This window comes from Dermacentor andersoni, chromosome 4 (genome assembly GCF_023375885.2).
Source record: "Dermacentor andersoni chromosome 4, qqDerAnde1_hic_scaffold, whole genome shotgun sequence".
Classification (NCBI taxonomy): Eukaryota; Metazoa; Arthropoda; class Arachnida; order Ixodida; family Ixodidae; genus Dermacentor; species Dermacentor andersoni.
In genome coordinates this window covers 202,253,748-202,279,650 of record NC_092817.1, presented here as the reverse complement: position 1 = coordinate 202,279,650, position 25,903 = coordinate 202,253,748, and the positions used below count along the sequence as shown (strand labels likewise).

General features: G+C 43.4%; 1 protein-coding gene across 1 annotated transcript in view; it reads right to left on the bottom strand.

Moving 5' to 3' along the window:
- Window positions 1–9,720: 9,720 nt before the first annotated feature.
- The window catches only part of LOC126538497 (tyrosine-protein phosphatase non-receptor type 7-like), a 172,647-nt gene continuing 156,464 nt past the window's right edge, over window positions 9,721–25,903 (bottom strand). Inside the window, exons 12-13 of the mRNA XM_055074816.1 lie at window positions 22,910–23,023; window positions 9,721–21,316 (exon numbers count right to left, since the gene is read on the bottom strand). Of these exons, the coding sequence (XP_054930791.1) occupies window positions 21,223–21,316; window positions 22,910–23,023 (208 nt within the window). The 3' untranslated portion in view covers window positions 9,721–21,222. The remainder of the gene's footprint in view (window positions 21,317–22,909; window positions 23,024–25,903) is intronic.

Genomic DNA, 25,903 nt, shown 5'->3' with positions numbered 1-25,903 from the left:
TACCAATTTCTTCATAGCAGGAAGGACTTCACTCCTGCTTGGCTTTAATTTGCAATTTCAACATTTGTCCTAAAATGAATTTAAAGTAAAAGGAATTTAAAGTTAATTTAAAATGAAGTTAAAATTTAATATGAATTTAAAGTAAGATTTAGCCACCAGGCGATTTCTCAAGCTGCTAACTTAAGCCTCTCCCAGAAATTCACTTGCAGAAGCAAAACAGCACCATCTTTCACAGGCCGTCTTTTTGTATCTGCTTGAAACAAAATCTGGTAGTATACAGTTAACTAAGCTTATGAATTTAATGCAATATCTTCCTTCCTACACACTGCATTTTACCACACTTTCTTGCGGCATAGTGTCTTGTGAACTAAGGAGAAAAAAGGTAGGCTGTTGCAGCATGAAGTTGAACCTTTCTCTCAGCTGCACTTGTGGGATAAGTCCTGTATGAGGGGATGCTATAAAGTTCCTGGCTTTGCCAACTTGCATGTAGAATTAAAACATAAACTTAGTATGATATAAAAGCTTGATATTGCCACATGGTGTGGCGGAGCAAAGGACTGAAGAAGAGGAGAACGAAGTTCGTCTCGGCATCGCGCGTCGCCGCTTACGCTTTCGTAAAGTGCAACCGCTTGTATCTTCATTCAGGTTGTATACTCCAGCAGGGTATATGCGACAATATCTTGTTAGGCAATGGTGAAAATATGAGATGTGTCTGATTTTCATAACTACTTTAATTTCAGATAGAACCTGAGATGGCAGTGGCAGTAGCTAGTTTCACATCTGTGGAGTTACGGGGCATCATAAATTTTGTTTTTTCTTAGAAAGTCTGCAAAGGGACTGAATTAAGACGGCAAGCTGGGCGAGTTGGTGATTGAACATGTTCCTATGGGTGGGCAGCGCAACCCGGACGAAGGACGAGAGGAAGTACACAATACGAGCGCAGACTAACTGGTTTATTATTTCAAGCTACGAACTATAATATACAGAAAATGTAAACACGTGTAAAGTGACGTTTACAAGGGTGTTAGCCTATCTTGCCATTCAAAAAATCAGTTTGTTTATCCTGCAGAGTGATAGAAGTCTGGCTGACGCATGCGCCTGAGTTCACATGCATGAAGTAGGCCTCTACAATCTCGCGGTTAATTTGATGCATATTTTTATACAATATTTCCGTTTGTTCAAACATGGGTTTGCATCAGCAAACTCTACAATGCGCGGCCAGATTAGAACCTGTTTCATTCCTGATCGCACCTTGGTGCTCCCTAAGGTGGATGTTAAGGCAGCGTCCCGTCTGCCCAAAGTACATTTTGCCGCACGAAAGTGGAATGACGTAGACCACTCCCACAGAGCATGCCACAAGCTGCCCCGAGTGTAGCTTTGGACGCCTGTTTAGGTCTATTGACAAGATTGCAAATCTTGTTTAAGGAGTTCTTTGCTGAAAAGATTACTTGAACATCATATTTCATGGCTGTGTTTTTTAACCCATGCCCCATCTGATGTACATGAGGAATGACTGCGTACTTTTTAACTTTTTCGATCTGTGTTTGGGGTGCTTCCCCTTTTTTTACTTTCTTCACTAGCCCTTCACATATTGACACAATAGTGGCACTTAGAAAGTCATGCCACCACCTCACCAATCTGAGCTTTTCGCGACAACTCAATCATCTAGAGAAGGCCGGTTTTCCCAAATCCATTATTTTTTCTAATAATGTTTCTAATTTCAAGACTGGGCATATTACCATTGAAGACGAACCCTGCAGTGGGCGCCCCCTAACCTCAACATAACCGGCAACAAGCGATAATGTCCATAAGCTGATTCTCGAGGATAGGTGGATATCCGCCAAAAAGATAGCCCAGTTACTTGACACCTCCAGGGAGTGTGTTGGTTTCATTACTACCAATATCCTACACATGCGCAAGCTTTCAGCGAAGTGGGTGCCAAAGTGTTTGAACAGTGAACAGAAAGAGGCAAGAGTTGAAGCATCCAGCGCTGTTTTGGCCCATTTTGATGATACAAAGGATTTTTTGGATAGGTCAGTGACCGAGGATGAAACCTGGCTCCCCATTTATGACCCAGGGACCAAGGAACAGGCCAAAGGAATAGCGTCACAGTGGGTCCCCATGAATGACAAAGTTCCGCACCCAGAAATCGGTCGAAAAAGTCATGGCATCAATTTTCTGGGACAAAGACGGTATTCTTTTGGTGGACTACCTGCCTCAGGGCTTTAGTATAACTTAAGAGTAATACGCCAGCCTCCTGAAGCATTTGAAGGAGGCAGTAAAGATGATACACTGGAGAAAGTTGACCAAAGGGATCCTTTTGTTGCACGATAATGCACCTTCACACATGTCCAAAGTTATGGTTGCCAAACTGAAAACCCTGCGTTTCCAATTGGTCCACCATCCCCCTTATTCACCCGACTTTGTGCCTTCTTACTATGCGTTTCCTAACTTGAAGAAACTCCTGAAGGGTCGTCATTCTGACGACATTGTTGATTTCAAACTTGCTGCAGAGAGCTTGTTTGATGACCTATCACAAGGTTTTCCCTTAAATGGATTAGAAGAGCTGAAGCAATGATATAACAAGTGCATCAGTCAGAGGGGGGAATATGTTGAATATGTGTGTTCTTTCAAAACTTTCACTCTTTTCTTTCTGTGCAAAGCCAGGAACTTTTCAGCACGCCCTCGTAAATTCAGGAAACACTGCTGGCAAATATCAAGCAAACTTGTTTCACCCACATTTGAACTGCCGCATTCTATTGCATTAAGCCATGTGTCATGCATATTTGTGTGTACATACATATATAGCTGGCCCTAACGAGTGTTGTTAGCTTAGAATAAAGAGACTGCACGTATTTCCTCTAGACTTTCGCATGCCCCATTTTCGTGTTTCACTGATATCAAATGAATGCTCAAGACAAGCTCCTTGCGGAGAGGTTGTGAAGGGGCATTTGGTGCTAGTCGCATTAAAATAAACTCAATTGAAGCTCAAATGGTGTGTGACACTTGTTTTCATACATGCCGATGCACTTGAGGTATCACATTAGAGCATTTCAGCCTAGCAGAGTCATACTCGTGCCAGACACGTATGCAGTAAACGACATTGTGTTATTCACCTGGCTGCTTTACTTGTACTGCAATTCAGGTTCCTGCTGTAGTTGGAGCATTGGGATCGGGTTATTGAAATTTCAGGGGTGCCAGACCCTTCATGGTACAAAGCTCAAAGCGGGATACGTTGTCCTTAGGCTAGTTGATTGGTGCTCGATGAATCCATTGTAGTGTGAATAAAATGAACACAAGAACGGACACCATGGATACTGCATTCGCAACTGATTTATTGCAGTTGCCCTAGAAGACCAGAAAAAACGTATATTAATGTGTGCACGTGCACAGGTTTGTCACGACAAAGACAAAGCATTAAAAAAAATCGCTTCTCGCTTCCAAATAGACGCACAGAAGTATCGCTGATGCAAATCTTTGCCTCTTTTCTTGGAATGCACTTGATGTGGGGGATTGCACGGTACCACTTGGCGCAGCATGGACAATAGTCCCCTTCGGTCAATCTGGCAAGGCAAAGAGTGCTGTAAAGGCCACTCTACAACGTTCATTGGTACTACTTCTGCATAGTGAGGTAAACATGTAAAAAAAAATATGAACAAGGCAGCTGGACACGGGCATTGGCACAATGTTCCTTTATCACTTGTGCAGCACATGCTAGACCCACAGCCCGACATTCCTTGACAGAAGTAAAATGCAAAGATGAAGAGGAATGTTGGCAGATGAGGATCCTCATAGAAGACTATAGAAGAACATAGAGGACTACTTTTTTTGCTTCAAAATAAAGTTGACTACAGTGGCTGTTTGAACAGTTTCTATTAGGGTGTGTAAAAACAATAATACATAAACTGATGGGCTGTGGATGAAACACTAATCAAAATTAAACATTATAATGTGGCCATCATCAGGCATGGCATTGCTTTACGAGCTCCCACATTGGAGGTGCAATAGCTCCATAAACATAGCTCCAACTACTGTAGCTGCGTTAGGGCTTCTTGGCTTTTAACAGAATATCGGTTTTCTGTATCAACGACTTTTGTGTAATGAGGCCTACTGGGCTGCAGTATCAAAAGGCACAGAACAGGAACAGGAGTGCTGGTAATTGCATATCCTGAAAAAAAAAAAAAAAAAACATGCAGAACTGTTGCAATGACCACTGTATGCTACTTACATGCTGTAAACCTGTCAGGAGTGCTATATTCATGACGAGGCTAGTACTGTATATTTCATTAATATTTTTTGAACAAGTACGATACGAAAATGTTTCTAGAGAATGCGACTTTTAACTATGATGTCGCCACAGGTGCCTGCTGTTCCTGGATACATCTGCTATATTACAATATGGTATATGATTATTATTATTACTATTGTTATGATTACTATTATTTACAATACTGCCATCTTGTATGAGACCGTAGCAGGTGGAAAGTGAATACATGGAAAAAGTTTTTCAAAAAATGTTATACAGGAATTGGAATCCAATAACAGCAACGCAATGCCAAGAATGGCTGTAGTAGCAGTTCTTGTAGTCAGACAAAATCAGTACGGAATTAGAATACACTTCATTATGTATGCATCATTAGAATACAGATCATTATGGACGACCGCACGCCAAGTTTCATCCTAGACGCCAGCGCTCGTTTCTTCCCTGGCGGAACGATTTCATCTCCAACGGGTGTAGGTTTCCGCCGCCGCTTTTAGCGGTCGCGCCCGCGTTCAGTTCGCGCTGCGCGCGAAACGTCTCTTGTTTGCGACGGCGCCTCTTCGGATGACCGGAAATTATTATTGTGCTGTTAACTGTCACGACAGCAATGTGAACAGGAAAGGGTTGATGCCACCAGTGAAATTCTGCCGATTCACAAGAAAATGGTACAAAATAAGCAGACGACAAACATGGATTACTGCGGTGCGCCGAGCGAAGTATAAACAACTGGAAAACGAAGCGAGCTCGTTCATTGATCACTCCCGAGTGTATGACGGTTTTTATATGTAACCCACATGAATTTAATAATTACTCGGTACATAATCTTTTTATTCATATAAAAACTTTAAGTTGTTCGACGAGCGCTTGTCCTGTCTTCTTTCTCGTGTTTCGTTTATGTGTGCGCTGCCCAAGAATGGGAACCACTTCTGTTGTATGCGCTAGCAGTGGCCGAAGTTCACGCGTGCCGAGAAATTGAATATGTGCACGATGCATTGAGCATGACCAGAGTTCATTATTCCCACTTCACCACTGCACCGATCGATCGAATTGCTGGACGATACACGCCCGCGTCTTGGTCGCGCCGGCATTGCTGAAGCAGGAATGATATTACTAATACTTTCAACTTCCGTCTCTTGAGCACTGTTAAAAAATGGCCAAGCTGTCTACACTGCTGCTTCTATTCCATATTGTAGGGGACGCACTAGTTAAAGTTGTGTTCGCATGTCGTACTTGTGCTATGCAGCGATATATTTTTGAGAGCAGCATTCCGGGCAAGTTGGTAATTCCATTACTTAAATGATATTGCGCGACAAAAAACGACACGGACGTGAGAGACGACACACCAAGCGCTTGGTGTGTCGACGACATGCGCTTGGTGTGTCATCTCTCACGTCCGTGTCGTTTTTTGTTGCGCAATATCATTTAAGTCATCGATATATTTTGTTTATTTCCGCACAGTGTCGATGGAAGACCGTTGTCGCCATCAGAGACAACACGGATTTGTAGCAAACATATTGTGAGAAACTGCAAAAATTATTTTAGCTCGTATGTGCCGCATCGTATGTGCTGACGATTTTTCCGGCGGTACATATGTCGTTTCCAATCACCTGCTCAGCGTCACTTACATGGTTAAGCAGACGCTGCCCATAAAAAAGCAGACGCATTGCAGCCATAAAAATAATCGTCAAGCGTACCGCTCTTCTTAAAGGCAAATAGAAGCGTATACAGTCTGTTTCACACTTAGGGGGAAACTCGGAACGTATTGCATCGCGATGCGGCAAGCAATGGAGTCGTGCGGTGGCAGCAGCTCGAGCAGGCGCAGACGCTCGTGGAGCGGAGTCGTGATCTGCGTCGTCTGCTACGGCGGCGCGCGCTGGCCGCATTGTCGGGAAGCGTGCTACTGTCAGGGGCAGTGCACGTACATTTCTTCACTGTGTGTGCTACCGTAATAAGCAGCGACAAGACGCACTAAGATGTGCGCGCAACGTGTTCAGTCTTTGTTTGACTCGAAAGGAAAACAAAGCACTCAACAATGGGAGTCGAACACGATGAAACAAACGGATACGATGAAATGAATGTTTTAGGTTCAGACAATGAGCTGGAAATGATTTTTCTCGACAATCATTCGCTACACCAGACAGACTCTGCCCGCCGGCGGGGAATTGGACACGTCACGCTCGGAACTTCAGTTAGTATCTCGTCATGTCCCCAGCGGCAGCGATGACAGCGCTCATCCTGGAAGGCAGTAAAGTGCAGAATGACTTCATCAGGGATGTGTTCATTCGCAGCACGTCTCAGTCGCTGACGATGGTGGATCGAAGCCTATCCTCGGGCGACTGATAGAGGGGATGGTGCGCCAGCGATACTTTCAATTAACGAGCCCCAGACATTTTAAATGATGTTGGCGCCCGGGGATTGAGGCGGCGAGTGACTGTGCGTTCTTCTAGTAGTTGTTGCACCACACGAGCAGTGTGGATCGGCGACCTATCGCGTTAGAGTATATAGTCGCCTTCCAGAAACGGGCCGTCAAGAATGTATGGAATCAGTACGTCGTCTATGACTGCCCTGCAGCGATGAACTTACCTTCGAGGCATATCAGTTGGCGTCGCACAACGCATAGTAAAGAATACCGGCTCATTTCACGCCGTAACGATGAGATCGGCGCCCTGCAACTGATAGTAGAACGTTTAGCGACAATGCGGCCAGCGCGCGCCGCCGTTGCAGACGACGCCGTTCAAGATCCCGCCCCTTGAGCACCTGCGCGAGCTGCTGCCGCCGCCCGACTCAAGCGCTCGCCGCATCGCGATGCAATGCGCTCCGAGTTTTCCCCTAAATGTGAAACAGACTGTACACCGCCCTTCACGCGCACACACGTAGGCACACACCGCGCGCGGCGCGAAACGTGCCCAAACACGCGCAGTGCAGGAGGCAATCAAGGCGGCGCGAACGAGAGATGGGAGAGGGGTACCACCCGCTAATAGAATTTTGCTTCGCATGCGGCGCTCTCAACGCCGGCGCAGCAGCGCCGCTCTCGGTGCCGTTCTTGTCTATAATGTCATTACTAGGTAAAATACAATGCTATGAGCAGAAAAGTAATCCAAGAGAGTGTAGCAGCAACTGTTTTGGTGAAATTCGCAATGTCACTGCAGGCAGTGGTGCAGACACCATTTGCATGTCGCTGCTTATAATTACGACACCTAAAATGTTTCCACACTGCAGTAACAAACTTTTGCTGTCTACTTGATAACGTTAGTGTTATTGCTTATCGCTTTTTCCAGCATATTAGCTAAAATGGATGTCAGCTTGGATGAAGTCACTGCTTGATGTGAAAGCGTCAAGTGGCCCATTGAGTGAAAAAGCCGGCATGTATAGTCTGTAGCAGCAAAACAGCACCTAAATTCCCATTGGCTGCGACGCCACATCGCGACCACACCACATCATGAGTGCACCTCAATGAAGCAGAGCAGGTGAAAGGAAACACCAGCTGCAGCTCTAGCACGCCAGGTGTTGCGTGCGGTGAGAGGGCACCGCCGCGACACCACGTCACCCTTGCTCTCGGAAGCCGGTGTGTGGTCCATCTCTCTCCCACTCTGAACCCGACTGGGCTCACCTGCTGCGCGCACCTGCCGGCCTTTGTGGCTGCTGCTGCTTCCTCTGTCTCTTGCCACGCAGGGCGTCGGTGGCATGCCACATTGGCGCCACAGGCTGCTCCTGCTTGCTGGCTCAGGCAGCATGTACCGCTATCGTACGTTACTCGCAGCACAAAACTCTAAGCGCCGTTTAGAGTTCTATTAGGATTAATTGGACATTAATGCTTTTGCATTTACAACTTGTAAGAAATGCTTAGGTGTTCTGTAATTCTTTTAAATGTGAAAGCATCAAATTGCCCATTGAGCGAAAAAGCCGCCGTCTGTCATCTGTAGCAGCAAAACAGCACCCAAATTCACATTGCCATTGGCTGCGATGCCATATTACGAGCATGCCTTGATGGAGTTCTGATTGGCTGCAACGCTACGGCATGAGCATGCCTTGACAGAACAGAGCAGGCGAAAGGGAACACCTGCTGCTGCGATGGTGCCCCAAGTATTGCGTGAGGGGAGAGGGCATCGGCACGGCGCCACATCACCCTCACTTTCAGAAGCCGGTGTTATCTATGCGTAACTTTGTGCGCAAGCTCTCGCCTACAATCCAACTGCACCTTGGTAAGGATAAATCAAAATGCACCAAGCAAACGTGCTCGCTTGCCCGTGAGGAGTTCATAACTAGAAGGATTTCTCAGCGGCACTCAAATGGACATTAATGCTTTTGCATTCACAACTCTCAAGTGCTTAGGTGTCCTCGGATTTTTTCCCCAACTGTCTTATCTACCTGTAGAAGTCCACCACATCAAGCTACAGCCTGCCTAGCCAATCTCCAGATATGTTTATTGGCAGCCACTATTGCCCTTTCCTCATATCCCCGACTTGTTGCTTCAGGTGTGGTGCATACGGAGATTTTTTTTACTCACGGTACTTATAATAAAAATAGCAAGTTATTACTTTCACTTGTGTTCCTTTAGGTGCCTGTCTGAGCAATTACTACAGGTTTACATCCATTGAAAACACCAGTGATCAGGTTATAATTTTATGTATCGCAGTATACATTGCAACTACTGTTTTGAAATAAAATGTTAAAACATAAAAGCACTCAAAATGAGCACATTTGTTTAAAGCAACACCTTTAGCTAAAAGAGCGCTCGTGCAAACATACTGGCATCACCAATTTGCGTTTACATCTTTTTTTATAGCTGTCAGCCTATAACTGTGGTATAATGTCTCAATTTGTTGAGAATGCAACAAATAATTATGTCACCTTACCAGTTCAAAACATGAGCGCAGTGTACTGCAGCTTTAGCAGATGTGAATTGGGAGGCTGGATATTGCACGGAAACCAGAGTTGGCGATGACATGGCATCGCAAAGCACACATATATGCACCAATCATCCCAGCTCAATGGTTGAAGGCTACCCAATGTGTTGACACTGCCATTCAGCCCTCCTTCACACTGTGCTCCTCTGTGTTAAACAAATGTAAACCTCACTGCTGTCACTTGTCTGAAAAAGCAGGTGCTCCCTCTCACCTCCTCTCCCTTCTTATCCCACTGAGTGCTCAATGGACTTTTGGCAGCACAGTTGTTCATGTCGGTTACAGGTGGTACTGCATGACCACTACTTTTACTTTTCATAACATACTGAGCCTCTATATCGAAAGATGCACTGCACTTGAAAATTTCCTACTGGCTCGATTAAAAAATAATTTTTTTCATATTCTTGAGGTTTCACACTGCAACTAGTAGGATGACAGCTATTGATTAGAGAAAAAAAAAACGAAATTGTCCTGTTCGTACTCATTTAAACATGTTTCCATAATGCTGCCTGCAGTTGGCAGCTTGAAACAAGGAAAATACACAACACAGCTGAGTGTTTTGAACATCTTGTATTTTATTTCCTTGAGCAACTCTTTTTCATAGTGCAAAAAACTGCTGTGCTTTGCCAACAATGCCTTGGTGACCACAACATAAGACAATGAGGGAAAAGGGGCAGTTATTCTCGAGAAAAAGTATCTCGTCAACCTCCTGACTAGTATAAAGTCTCATTCCTGCACACTCTCTCTCCAAACACAAACATGCACATACACAGCGTACTATGATGACAAAATTGCAGAAAGCCATGTCAATACACACAAACTCTCTCAAGCAAATACCACGATAAACTGTTGCTCCTAAATATTACTGTATATTTCACACAAAACAAAAGAAAATCTAGCACGGCTACCCAGCAAATGGTCTAACAGACTACATCGGTATAGCTTCCTTACAAAGTCTAACCAGACTCGTGAGCCCATTTATTTTGCAAATGTTTTGCTAGAAGAGGATAAACCTGTCAGATTCAACACAAGTTTGTAGAACCGATAAAACCTACGTTTACCACAGTCACAATGTCATCCCCAGTGCCAATGCAAAGCACTTGACAAACAGACAGTTCAGAGTGCATGACAGGTCAATTACATCTACATAGAGGTATGTCAACATTCCATTGTACACTCATCAACTTGAATAGTATTTCAACGTAATATACCTGTTGTGCTTCTGTTGGTGCAAGCAGCTTCAAGAGGTACATAATGCTCAATAAGACTTATATGTTTGTGGCACCTACCAAAGTAAGCATGCCTTTTCTCAAGTTATCTTTCCGTCTCAGTTCAACAATTGACCAGAACACAATTACAGTGACATGATAAGTACTACATACCTCACAAGTAAAATTCTAATTGAAAAATGCCACGCATACACACACACACACCAGAAGTGCTTGCACATAAAGTGAAAATAAGTTCCAATTGCAGGTTATATGCTTGTCATGTGGCTGTCAGAATGGGCTAATTGGTCCGACATAGCACTACACTAATTTCCAGTGCAAGGATGTGACAGCAGAATGTTTCAGTGCTTTGTCTCATCTTGTCTGTTCACACCTTTACACTAGAGATTAGTCAGTGTGTTCATGTCTACTGTAGCACCGCACAGGGACACTAAAAATAAATGTTAGGCTTGACTAGTGAAATGCACTTCTGCAATTCCAGACTCTCACCATGAACAGAGTCTGGTAAGGTTAGAAGAGACTCAAATCAAGGGAGAAGCAATGTCACCTGAAGTTCCCACATGACCTGCTCCTGACATGAATTGTGAAAACACCTGCTGGTAAATAGTTACCAGTTTAATGACAAAGAAGGAGTAAACTGCATTCTGAAGGTACTGAAGAATCGACTTACAGAGTTTTGTTAACTTTTTCTGGATAACAGCAGCCATAAAATGTACAAATCATTTCAAATATGCAACATCGCACAAACGTACTGGTGGTGCAGTTTGGGTGCGAAATTCAAAAAGTAAAACTGCCCCTCATTCTTTCCACTGTTAACCAACCTTTCTCCAGAATACTTGGCAAGACTAAACAAATTTAGTGTTGCTGTTTAGTGCCTCTTTAAAGAACTCGAGTTAAATTTCAACCAATCAACCTGTCCCGTATGATAGTGCAACAAATTGCAACAGATCGTCGTGCTTGTTAATGCTCTTCTGACCATCCTTGCGACTTGCTATGTCCCTCACAGGCGAATAAGGCACACACATGCAAAGTTAAACAAAATAAAAATATTTGCCAGATGAGTGCTGCCTCAGGTAAGGCTCATGCGTATGTACAACACATGACTTAATTTCAGTGACTATTATTCATGGTATGAAGTGTACAAAACATCTACAAAAGGAAGTAATTCCGTATGTTTTGTAAAGCTGCCTTCTTGTACTACTTGCTCAGCTTTCTGCGATTCTAACCAACTAATGTAACTGTCACTGCAGCATGAAATTAAAGACATCTATGTTTTTATGAATACAATGACCGTGCAGCTTCATGTGTTGTCAAAGTGTTAAATATGGGAGTGAGTCGTAAAGTTTAAGGGCAATTGGTGCTGAACTGTTGATGTGATCAACCGCTCCAGCAGCAGAAATAAAAACATTTATTTAAAACATGGTTGCTCATTAAACAAAAAAAACAATCAACATTTTTTTCCCCTACATGCAACTATTGGCATATTAACTGCTCTATATGCAGTTGAGCCTCTCATATATAGCATTTTTTCAAGGCAATCGGCAACACTAGTTTTAAGCTGACTTGGGCTGAGTGCTTTCACCTAGTTCACCAGGATTTTTCAATTCAAGGAATGCTAGTTTGGCACATAGTCTTGTGTGCGAGTTCTTACATGACTAAATTTATGCAACCAGAATTGCAGTGCTCATTTACGTCCATAACTGCCGTCCACAATTAGGAAAGCAACCTCAAGGCTAGTGCATCCTAGCATTGTCATCAACGTTAAGAACCAACTCATGACTGCTTTCTTTTATTTGTTTTTATTAAATTCAGCTGTCTTGAAAAAGTATACGGAAGTATGTATGAAATTTACTATATATTTTCTTGAAATGAGAAATTTTTAAATGCATTCTGTGGACAAAAGATAATTCATTTAGACTGCATGGTTGTGGCAATGTACGAAAAGATTGGAGAACTGGGCACTATTGCAACTACTGTTATGTAGTAAACCAATTCTTTGTATGTCGATGCCGCCATGCAGTCTTCGAGCCCTTTCAACCACGGGCGCCACTTTGCCACTCTTACCGAGTGCAACTGCACGTGACGACTCTGTGCACCACCGGAATGAATGCGTACAAAAGTAGGGCTTGCAAACCTCATCCTCAGCAGCAGAGACAAAAAAATGTTCAAGCTGAGTTATGATGAGAAAAGTTCTACTTGAACAAAGAAAGTGCATTCTCTCAAACGTAAATAACGATAACATATCATTCAAGGTGACCCTTGCACAGGTGCTATGAATCTTCCTAATAATTAATGTACTATAGATCCATAATTGAAAGTCAACGCAGAAAAATGTAGTATCATTGATTGCCCTTTACTTGAAATTTGAAATTGAAATGTTACTTGTCCTGTCAATTAAAAGCACTGCTAACCACACTATCAACTGCTGTTCAGTTTGTGGTTAGGCTAACACAAGTGCAACCATATAGTAATATTGATTAAAGAAGACTTGAAGGTTACTTTATTCTTTTTATGTCTGTGCATTTATTTGCATAAAAAGATTGCTTATTAGCAAGAAATAAAGGGGTAAGGTTTCCTGCGTCCATACTGCTGTATTTGTGACATCACATTCAAGATGTGCTTTTCGATTCTTGTGCAAGGGGAGCACACAAAAGGTGCCCTATTTACTTTTGTTTAATTTTCTATACAATGTGAAATCTTTTTGATAATAAATAGTTTACAACCCTCAAGCAGATGCTGCCAAAATCTATGAAGGAGCCAGTCTGGGAACTTGTGAAAAATTACGCATCCATTCACATAACACACTGGTGTGTTAACATTTACAGAAGTGTAATCCACCAACCAAGCTTGGCCTTCAGTGTAGACCAACGGTGTGAAATTTTTGGTTCCTGCAATTTTAAAGTCAACCTGCCAGTGCATCATTCATACTGGAGAGGCAAAGAGCTGTTTGCTGGAGCTAGAACGTTCAGCATCTCAGTGAACGCAAACGCTACCTTCTGAAGAGTTTAGCCATGCACTTGAACAGACTGTGGGAAGGTTATACAAGAAGGACCATCAGGGATATTGACAAAACAGCATCTCTTAAACCTCTTTGTTTCATTAACAGAGATTTCTTTTGTACTCGGAAGGTTTTGAGAAACAAATGTTCAGCAAGAGATGTGACTGACAAAATTTCACACACACACGTCACATCACACGCGACTCCAAAGGGTCCAAAAATTGCCTCTTGGGATCTACGACAAAATGTCTCAATGACAATGTCAACAATCGGGTTCACAACAGTGCGAGCTTTCTTTCTTCATGCATTATGTGAGGTGGCAAATGACAGCCCCTGGAAAGTGCTCAACATGCTCGCATCAATGAGCTGACACATCATTCATTCTACAACACTGCAAATGCATCAAATTCAATATGTGCTTCCAGTTGAGCCTTTTCCCTTTGACAAATACGTTTGTCTTTGTATCCCAGTCACACAATATGAACAGTTTGAAAAGCAGGTGTCCGTTTTTGTCAATTGGCGAAGGTAATCTACCCAAGACACTTGATACCATCACACTTTCATGGATACAAATGACACACACAAGATTAAAATGCAAATAAATGGAAGTGGCAGAAAGAAAACAAGCTCCTAGGCAGAACATTTTGACAACACCGGGAAACTATCTGAACCAACGTTCAGTTATGGACACTTAAACAGCATGGGATTGGTTGAGTTTAAAAATGAATGAATGATGAGAAAAAAATGAAGAACCGAGACAGAGACGGCCAGTCTCACCCACTCCTTTGTAGCCACCAGTCATGCGGTGACTCCAGTCAGACTGGAAATTACTTGCCACTGCGAGCGCTTTGCTACATTGAGTGCCATTTTAATGGTCAAGTGCTGCACAGCAACACAAAATGTCATACAGCATTCAGAGTAGCGATGACTGGAAAAGCAAATTAAATGATTATTAGCTTGTTATAAGGGGCCATTAATGTTGCTTTTTACAGTGAAAAGCCCATCTTAAATGGTGCTGACACACACTGCACGAACAGTGGCACCACTGCAAATCAGGAGAATGACATGACGATGGAAGCTGCCAGACATTGAATATGTTCAGTGGGACTATAATACTTGTGCCACAATATCAGGCCGCTCATTCTTTGCAGCTTTTGTTTGTTACTCTCAGAACTTTGACTGTCAAGACTATGTACACCTTAGTGGAGCCGAGCCAAGTGAAGTGGTTTCACCATATGCACTCATATCTTAGTGCACCCAGCAGAGGATGGGGCTGCCTTTTCTCATGCGACAGCATCTAAATGACAGCCACACCAAGTGGCCTTACCCAGTGTAACACTAAATTTGCCTGAATTACAGAGGTGGCAGGTGCAAATACTATCTCACCTCTTCCTTGCGGTAAAGTGAACGCTACAGTTCCCATTAGTTTAAAGCTGGGGTTAGTCGTTTTCCGTGCAAGAAAGAACAGGACAGATGCGCTGTCCTGTTCGTATTTCTTCTGCCATGTCAGGTGCGCTGTTCACCATGTTTGGATATGGTTCACATCAGGTGAGCAGGAGTGAAAACAAGCCACTTGCATCAGGTAAAAAGGAGAGCTTGGTCATCACGTGTCCTTAATCTATTTGTAATTATTCCATTCAACTAGCATTACAAGCTGGATGATTAGTGATAAGACATTGCTGGCTGATACAACCCACAATTTTCACTGCACACAGCTCATGAAATAGAGTTGGTTGGATGTTAGTTGTGCTTACAAACAGGCTTCTCAAAGGGTTTAAGACTGGTCACCATGCACAAATGTAAAAAAAATGTAACTACATTCATGGAACTACTACACATCTCTTTAATACAGCTACTACACAATGTACTAGAAGATGAGAGAGTTTCTTTTGCTTTAGAATGATTGCAGAACAGTAAACTCTGGCATATGAATAACATTTCAGGCATATGAATAAAATTTTACCTATTTCACTCTCCAACATAATGACATCAATTGAGGCAATGCTCTCATTAGAACCACGTAACATCTAAACAGAAGCAGCTTGTTTTCTGCAGGCAGTACACAATGAAGCACCAAGGCTCTTCTGATGCAAGCTTCGAAAAACATGCATCACTCACTCAAAATGTTAATCCATTTCAAGCCCACAAGTTCACTCACTTGTAGGCCACCACAGAGTGAGAACATCCACTGCTGATGTCTCTTCGGAAGCAGTTTTTGCTTGGTGTAATGCAGATGCCGAAATAGGCACAAAATACTTGCAAGGAAGAAGACAGAAAAGCCTTAGACAGTAGTAATGAAAAATGCTCCCACATGGAACAAGCCCCGTCAAGCATTGAAAAAAGTACATTTGAAGTAGAGAGTGGGATGGTGAACAAGATTTGTGTGGGTGCTTGATTGGCTAGAAAAAGACTCGCTCCGTTTTTATGAAGATGTGCTTCAGCAGTTTACTAAAGTGAAATGTGCACAGCTCACAGGCACAGCATCGTGTGCCAAATAGCAAAAAAAATGAGGGACAAGAGCTGTCCTCTTGTTGACTCCTTGGACAGTTTACTAATCAAAAGCAGAAAAAGAAAGGGGGGGGGGACCACAAATTCTAACTGGCCAGCAATGCAAGAGCTGAACCTTAGCAAAGCTGACAATACAAGTATAAACATTGATAAGACCCGAGAGAATTTTGTTTTAATGCTGTGTCTATGCATACTAGGTAACAAGTGTAAAACAAGGACATTCAAAATGAAGCACAGCAACTGATGAAAGGTTAAATTCTCAAAACTAGTTTCTACTTGAAGACTATTTTTTATCTCCTACCCTGCTTTCTATTCTAGCATCTTCACTAAGCCAACCCTGTTACTTCCTTTGTTGTGATAAGTTATACTGATATCAAAATAAATGCCAATAAATCACTTGTAAATCAGTACCACACATAAATATAAAATGGCTGCCCTGTATAAAAGAAAGAGTACATGTTAATATGTGAAACAGTGCACAGAATCAAATATTTATAATTGAAATCGACAAGCAAAAACTGCACTTCCCTGCATAAAACTCTATAAATAAACTAGAGCCAGTTTCTGGGCACAAACCCGAGAATGTGTCTTAAAGTTACGACCCTGGCAAGAGCATACATAACAGCTCACCAAAATGAACAGTAATCTCTTTCATACCAAACTGATGATAACGATCATGTAAATATGTGCATGTGCACAATTCATGGCCATTCTGATGCATTCCCATTTTGCCTTGCATGCAAAATTGGAGCTTACAACCAAGCGATTGTGCCAACAAAGAAATGCAGGTAAAAAAAAAAAAACTTCCGCACAAATGTCAAAACAATAAATATGTTGAGTAAATGCAAGACAATATAACCAGGAAGTGGACATGAAAACCACAGCAGAACTTGGCCAACCCTGCAGCTTCTGATCTTCAGACGTGATTCGAGGCATCCATCAAAGGCCTTTAAGCAGGGACATGCTCAAAGTTGTTATTTTATCAGCTGAAAATATTCTGTTCAAGAACTGAAGGCGAGCAAGACGGGAGTGTCTAGTCTGACAACAAGATATGGTTGTGAACTGCCTCTGTCAAGGCCACTGCAGCTATGCTTATAACTGAGTTTATATTCCTAATTAAACCTTGGTCAGAGCTAAAACATGCAGTGACCTGTATTATTGTACTACATAGCAACATTAAAGATATAAAGAATGTTTCCGTACTGCCATTTTGTTTTTGCTGAAATATCTCTACAAGCTTGCATTTCTAGTTCTGCATTGTTCAATCAAAAACTTGGCATTTGATTGACTGATTTTTCCAGACTGAGTGGCATAACCAGCCCAGTTCTCTACAGCAGCTCAATTCTGTGACAATTTCTTTTTTTCTCTGGACAAACGACGCAAGCAAAGATGCCGAGGGGGTTTACCAAATGGTGTTAACCAAAACGAGTGGTTGTGCTGCACAATACAAACAACAATGCACCATTAAATGCAATATGTTCACTTAAAGCTGGAATGAAAACGCAGGTCACTACTGCCAGTGGAGTCAATTCCTTAGCAGATTTTAAATAAGCCAATATAAACCTCGCCAATGATGTAAACAAAAAGTCATTTTGCTGGAATGCTAGTTGAGGCATGCTTTTGTTACAGGTGTCCATTTTCCAGATCCCTCTGGTAAACTTTCAAACCCTTTTAAGACGTGTTGGTTGCAGACACTTTGGGGGCATCTCAGCTATGCATGGCGATGAAACAAGGGCTATATTCACCATCAATAACTTTTGGGCATGCTTTCACATTTGCATAGCTTAGTGCCTAAGGCAAGGCATCCCTTGAATAATGAGAACTCTGCTCACCAGCCAAGTCTGCTCAGTGATATCACCAAAAGTAATCAGGCCAGAATACAACCCCAGTGTTTATCCACTGCATAAGGGAAACAGTGACACCTTGTGCAAGCCGTCTGCTTCAAAGCCAAGCTCTACAAAGGGGCGTTCATTTCCAGCATTCATGCACTTTCTTTAACAGTGGACTACACTGTGTGTCAAAGTTCCTTGCACCTGACTGGTATGTGATAGCTCTGGCCAGAATGCACCCACTCAAAAACCAATGAGCATTGAAAAAAATCCAAGCAAACAGAAAACAGTTTCAAAACGGTATGTGCAACAAAGTTATGTGCAACATAGTTAAAAATAGAAAAGAGAGAAAAAAGTTGGGCAATACTGTTCGTGAGAAAGATTGTGCTGGTTCTACGAAATCTAGGAATGAAAATTATAACATGGCACTTCATCGCTGGCATTATGTCGGAGAAAGGCCAGCTGTGCACAACAAATGTGATAGGCATGAGTAAGAAGGTCAATTACTGACAAACTGTGATGAAGTGGTGGTGAGAATAATCAGTGTTGAAGACATGCAACTTTTGTTTCACAGAAGCAACAGTTTAGCAATAACAACAATGTCATGCAAGCATTTCAGCAAAGGTATGTGTATGTCTTGGTGCTGATGCAGCCTGCCAAATCTGAATTCTTTTTAGGTGAAGAAGGTTTCACTATCGCGCAAGGCGCACATGTACTTCAAACAAAGCTCATACAAAGGAAACAGAAAAAGAAAATACTGCTGTATTCAAAATGTGGGGAAAAAAAAATTAATGGCTTCTCTCAATATTTTCGAGTAATCTTGGAACACTGATTTCTTGCTTGTCCATAATAATAGACAAAATTCTAGGTGTCTCAGTGACAACTCTCCAGTTATTAGCAATTCACTCTCCAGTTATTGTAAATTCAAGACAGAATCACAATTTTTGCTGACCACGATACACAACAATGGCAGAGGTTAGGATTTGCAGATGCAAGTATTAATAAAACAATTTTCATTCCTTGACAATTTAGCGAACAAATTTAGGAGCACTTTGTAATTACAGAACTGACTTTGAACAGTACACAAAGCCCAGCTATTTACTGGAAACATTGTCTTGTGAAATGCAGACTTCGAAGGTGCAATGAAATGCACTTCTGTTTCATTTACCAAGTCTCTGCAGTGGAAATGCATTATAATGACCAAAAACTGCATTAGGCACAATTTCGTGTGAATGGTTATATACAGCAATGTCAATTCTGCAAACGTCGTTAGCAAAATTTAGTCAATTAGCAAGTACATTAATAATTATCCCACAAATTCTGCCTTTTGCCAATGCTAACTCTTGGCTAGTAAAAATTGTCACTTTGAATCAAACCCACCCTGTTTAAAAATCGGAGATAGTCATTGCTGAAACACCTGATATTACAAAACAACACCACAAGCTTTCATAACTTGTGCTTTTGATAATTGCATTTGACGACGTGCGATGATGTGACATTCTTCATTAACTGTTTCATTAGAAAGCTGGCCAAAAGATCATTCAATGAGCCTAATAAACAATACTGCAAAGTGCTTCCTGCAAAGGTGATGCTTATAAACAATTCATGGGACTCCTGGTGGTGGTTTCAAGTAAAAATTATCCACTTGTGCTAATTAGACAGCACATATTGCCTTGTGAGCTTGCAGGCTAATGTACATGCACCAGTCACCATTCAGCAACAGCAGAAAAATGTGCCACTGAAATGAAACATGTCTCTAAAATATTTGGACAAACTGTGCAAATATTCTTTATGAGCCAAACAGGAACATTAAAAAGAACATGTATATATACATATCCAAACACCGACCCTGTCATAAGCTATGTAGCACTTTTGTGTGAGCAAGTAGGTGTTTCATTTAAACCAAGGATATGCTTCGACAAGTTGAAATGCATTTCTTCAGCAGGATACGCTTGGTGTAAAGTGAATCACTTGAAACTCGAGCTAGAGCTCATTATTTTGCAAAGCATGACCAAAGGCTAACCAGTATGAAATTGAACCTCGTATCTTCAAACAAGAACAGTGAAAATGAAAACATGACAGTTTCATCCAGAGTTGAACCGCTGATGGAACAAAAGACAGCCGGTGGGAATTTTCTTTTGTGCGCAAGCTAAAATGACTTGACCAGAAATAGTGCCCTCTCTCCCTTCATATTTTTTGCCAGCAGAGTTTGCTTGAACAAGCATTTCCAAACAATTGCAGAGAGGCTGCCCTTCCAGGCACTGGGCAATACTGTTGACAACAAGAGCGGTAAAATCGGTAACTGGACAGGTTGATGCACAACTTCCAAGAAACAGGAACAATGCAAAACTGCAAGGGGAAAAATGAGAAGAGCCAACTCTCCACATGACAATGTACCTTGCTGGCCATTAGTTAGGCCCATGCTTTTCAGCCTCATTTTTATCTCCCACAGCTGTCCCCACTCTGACTTGTTTGCATACAGATCAGTGCACAGGTGTGCAAGCTCCTGAATGTCAAACCTCATTACAATGAAGTAGCATATGACATGAAAATACTTTAATTTTATCTGACATGCATTATAAGTATACATACTGATATCGTTCAAACAAAAAATTCTTGAATTTAGGTTTACTTTGTTAAATTTGACAATCTGCTATATCCATGTCTGCTATATTGAGGTTAAACTGTAATTGCTGTTCCTTCAACACGAAATCATTGCATGTCGATGCTTGTTGCCCTTTCTTTTCTTGTCTCTTGGGATTCCGCATTGTTCACTTTCTTTGAACAACAGTGGTGTGTATGCACTCTGGCAACACAAATAGCCACACACTGAACAACGTGCCAGTAACAACTGATGAACAGTTAACTATGGTGAAGCATGCACATCATGCCAGCACTGATTGGCCCTAGTGACTTCTGGCACCCAAATGGCGAGGTCACCCACAATCGTTAACAGTTATGCCCCATTACATCACCCAGAACATCACTTGTGCCCTTTGCACACCACTGTACCACCACGCTTATGACACCAGCACAGCCAGAAAAGTTCTTTGTGCCCACAGTTTCACACATTCGATAAGAGAGAAAGCACATACACACACTTGCGAGAAATAAAAAGCAAAGGCATAATGAGGGATGTGGCTGAAGTGGCTAAAAGGCGCATTCGACAAGAGCCGAGTGCATGATGCAGTGACGCCCCAAGGGAGCAAGAGAATGTCCAAAAGCCTCACTGGCGGGCATGGGTTTGCTGCAAGCTGGGCTTCACGATCAAGCCTCCAAGACATTGCACTTCTGCCCGCCGAACGGGATCTCCACATCACACTGATAAGCAGACGACGCACGAGTTGCCAGGCGAGAGCGACCAATGTCTCTCCCTCAAGCCTTCCATCGCTGACGGCAGTGTGTCTTCTCCGCTTGTCCTTGTTGTGCCATGTGCAAGAAACTGGCAACTCATTGCAATTCCAACCAATCCCTGCACCTGCCACAGAGCACCTCAACGGGCATCACTGTGAGGCAGCTCGCGCTCAAAGAGGCAGAGTGTCCGGTGGACAAACTCGTACTGCTCGGCCGTCTGCACCATGCCGCCTCTGCAAAATTGCGGGCAAACAGTCCTTCACACAACACCGAACTATGCTGAACAAGATGGTACAACAAAGCTTCATTTTCCTGAACTTCAAAGGGGACGTAAAAAGCTTGTTTCACCACGTAACTGAAGGATGTGTAAAGCACTGAAGCCTGAAGCATTTACCGTACAAGCCTGTGTATAATACTGAGCTTTGTTTCCCAATTATGACAAGCACACTCTCTTTCTTGTACATTATATTTGAGCACCAAAACTATCCACATTATTCCATGCACCTAGTAATTGTTTCGGTTTTTAAACGTGGTGCCAAGCATCAGGCACCTATCATAATCGTGCACTGCGTGGAAGCGGGAAAATGAAATCACAAATGCCTGTGCCCACTGTGCTGAAATGTTTACCAAGGCCTGCATACTGCATACCATGCCAATGACCATGCCGACCATCGCCCTGTTTCCTCATTGCCAAGTTGCACAATGGCAGCCCTGTGGGAAGCACCAAGCGGTGGTGAGCAATTAAGGCTGCTGCAACTGCCTCGGCGCGACAGTGGAGAGACTGAAGAGAGCAGCTGAGGCTGACAAAAAAAAAGAGCACTTCTTGCATGCTGCGTAACTAAAGTTACAGTTTGGTGCTGAATCGACACGGATCTATTTGCAGCGGCTGCATGACAATCAGAAATCCAATGAAAGCAAGTGTACGGGAGGTTAGCAACATTCTTCCCGGCCGCAACCACCATCTTGGCGACACAGTACAGTATCTTGTTCCGGATGCCAATCAGTCTCTTGTTGTAGCTCCGAGCAGCCCGTCACAAGGCTAGCTTTGCACTCACACAGCAGGCACAAGAATGTGACTATGACCGTCCAGCTGCAGACCTATCTACACACGGATGGTGGGCAGATGCGGAAAGAGTAGAGCCCATTACAAAAAGCTTTGGTGGCCTTCCCAATTTGCAATTACTATTAAACTGAAAACCTCATTGTTATTCAGTACTATATAACTTCACTATTTCTTCAGCATCAGAGGAGAAAAAGCAATAAGTACACAACAAACATTCTCCTGACAAAAAAAACTTTTTTTCAGACGTTTATATACGAACTGACCTGTATAATCAGTGCTGGCACATTAACTTGGTACTTCCTTCGATAAGAGTAGACCATACATGTATCGTACACCTCAGTTCCTATGTACGTAAGTTACTGATAGCTAGCAACATTGTTATGCAATAACAGTTGACTCCCAAGTGTGTGAAGCATCCCCTAGTTATCTTGCACACATTTGCAAGCATTAAACCTTGTGTTAAATGTCCTTATATTTGATAATAATCAATTTGACATTTGCCTTTCTTTTTCTTGATTCATTTCGAAATCGATTTGGTATTTCTGCCCACTTAGATATAAGCAGTCTACACTGTACTTGAGAAGGATAATTAGAGTTGGCCCTCAGCTAAGGCTTGCTTCTTAAGTTGTGATCTCGCTATGTGCTATCAGTATGGTGAAATTTTCTAAACAGAGCTTATTTTGAAATATTTTCCAGCTTTCTACATCTTCCAAGTTAACAGGGCCAATTCAATCACCAACAATGTGACCGTGACATGACTCACCTGTCTCTACGAAGAGCACACACAGTGGCCAATACATCGACACTGTTCTCCTCTCGCAGCTGTCGGATGCCAATGCTGCTGGCCACAAAGCAGCCAGTGCGGCCAATGCCAGCACTGCACAGAGGAAACAGCAGTTACAACAACACCATGGACAACACAGACAAGGCAGTGATTGATTGATTGACCACTAATACAGCAAAAGTTTGCTCATTCAGACCTCATTATTTTGAAGTTTTGGACTATTCAAACTGGCCCAGCCAAGCTCCATAGAACTTTAAAGTTAATCAATTCGCTTGCAAGTTGGGTCAGCCATGGATAATCTGGACTGCTTGCCACCATGGCAAGCTCCGTTTGTGCTGGTGGTCACTATCCTAGCTAAGCGACAGGTGGCACGACACGCTTATCTCCACTGCCATCAATCTATGCCCCAGCGACAGCTTCCTTGCATCTCAAAGGCTAGGCTTTCGTGCACTGCATGCACCGGAAGAAATTAAAAGAGGTGAACTCATGTAAAGACCAAGACGTTAAGTTTATTCTTGTAAATGGTTAGTTGCATCGACACCGACAGTGGAGCATGCTGTCAATGTGGCCTGTTGGGCAACTTGCCAGTCGAAACAGTTGAGCAAGCAAGATAAGCTGAGCCATTTGTTATCATTTTTGTTGTGTCAGTGCCCCGCTGTGTGTGTTTTGTGGGTCGTTTCTGTCGCGGCAACCAGACCTACACTGTGAGCCGCCATGTCTTTGTCGCGTGTCATATGCCAAAGGCTAGTGGACCCGAGGGGAATGATCACATTCCTGTTTGGGTACAGGCTTCGTATCTGCTAACAACGCATGGCCGGAGACAACACCAGTGCCTTCTACACTCACATTATCAGCGATTAGGCCAAACTTTGCCGGCACACACAAGTTTGTGGCCGCACGCCTAGACATGCACAGATGGTGCGGGACAGATTGTATATTTTGAATCACGGCACGAGCAGATTCCTCCAGACAAATATTGGTGCTCTGGCTGCCTCACAAAAATATAAAACAATGTCTACCAAGACGAAAATAGTGAGCCAAAAGGGTGCGCATCCTTTAGGTTCAAACCACCATTCCTCGCTAGGAATGGCGGTTTGTATGCACTGCATTGTACATTACATTACATTACATATATTGTACGAATGGTAAGTATGCACCACAGGGAATGCCAAAGGACTCGTAGAGAGTTTGATGATGTCCTTAGTGAGCATTTCCTTGACTTCCGTTTGGATTATGCAACGTTTAGTCGCAGACATTTGGCAAGGATGCCTATGGATGGGACTGACATCCCCGGTGTCAATGCGATGCGTCACAACATTTGTCTGGCTGAGATGGGGCGAAGCAAAATTGAAGACATCGCTGTAAGTGGCTAGCAAGTGAAGGTCGTCAGACTGAGCAGCAGAGAAGTCTGGGACAATCATTGCGTCAAAATGGCTGTCAAATAAGTGGGCATCAGGGCATCCAGAAGACTTCGGAGCATCGATACAGTAAGGGCCAGAGGGTCGTGTGCGTCTAAAGGCACTACACTGCCCACCTTATACCTTTGGGAAGCAACTGTGGTGTGCGTCCAAGTTTCAGAATAGGGATACATGCCCAGTTCACAGAAACAGTCACAAAAGAGTGAGGGAGGGCTACATGCCTTGTCAGCATTGGGGGGTCAATCCCATCGCTCGTAACCAGTTGTCAAGATTGGAGTCGGGCATGAATTAGATGGTAGCTGGCCCATGCCGTCGTCCAACTTATCTACGCTGAGGACGCTGTTGAAGGGAAGGACTACTTCTCATTGAGAATGAGGAATATGGGTTTATTTACAGTATCTACATAAGGACGTTGCAGTTCATCAGTCTACCAAGACTGCGAGAGAAAGTACACTGAGCAGCCGCATAACAGTGGTTTATAAACACTCGGTCCTCCCTCGATCTCAAGGTGAGGGAAACGTTCGACCAGGCACCGTCGACGAGGGCTTACACACACACCTCATTGCGCGAGGTTCACGGTCCCCAACCGACGTCAGACGGCCTTCGCAGAACTTGGAGCTGACGTCAGGAACGGCACATCCGATTCCCCGAGCTGACCACCGCAGCGCGGCCGCCGGTTGTCCATTGTCTTGCGTCTTGAATGGCGCATGGGAAGGGGCCTCCGGAGACGTTCCCTCGGCAACTTCCCCGCTCATAGCAGATCAGGTCGGCGGTGGCGGGTTCAGTAACAATAGTTGGTCCACTGATCGCGTTTAGTCACAACGGCGCCGAGGCTAGAGCGTAACGGTGGCTTTCCAAGAAAAGTTGACGCCGCTGTCGCAACTGGCTGGCAAAACTTGCACCTCAGCGGGTCGTTCTTAACAGCCTTGCAAAAAGAGCTTCTAGGGAAGGAGAGATCATGTAGTTGCCAGGGGATCTGAGGTCAATGTGACGTACATCGTGGTAGCTGCCTGAAGGCAAAAAGAAAACTCGTTGACACACCGACGCGGTGGTGACACGGTGGCAAGATCGGGCATAGAAGGGAGTTCTAACTGTAGAATGCCAAAAGAGCAGTTGATAAGGGCAGATTGGGTACTCAGGAAGTCATGGCTGAGGATGACTTCATGTGGGTGGGCACTGGTACAGAGGGGTGAATAGAACTGAAGTCTGGTGGCTAGCGAAGCTCATACAAGCAGTACACATGCCAATGACGCAACATGTACCACTGTCAGCAATACAAACAACAGGTGACACGGTGGACGTCAAAACCTTGTGGAGATGACGAGACAGGTGAGCGCACATCACCGATAATTGCACCCCTGTGTCTATGAATACTTAAACAGGCATGCCGTCCACTTCTATGTCCAAAAGATTTTGTCGGGTGGTCAGGGCCAACAGAGGATTTCCATGTGTAGCGGCGCGGCGATGGAGCTGCGCACCACCCCCGCAGCCATAAACAACTCCGCGGGGCGTCCCGCGGGCCTCCCGTAAGCGGACCTTCGCGAGTGTTGGACAC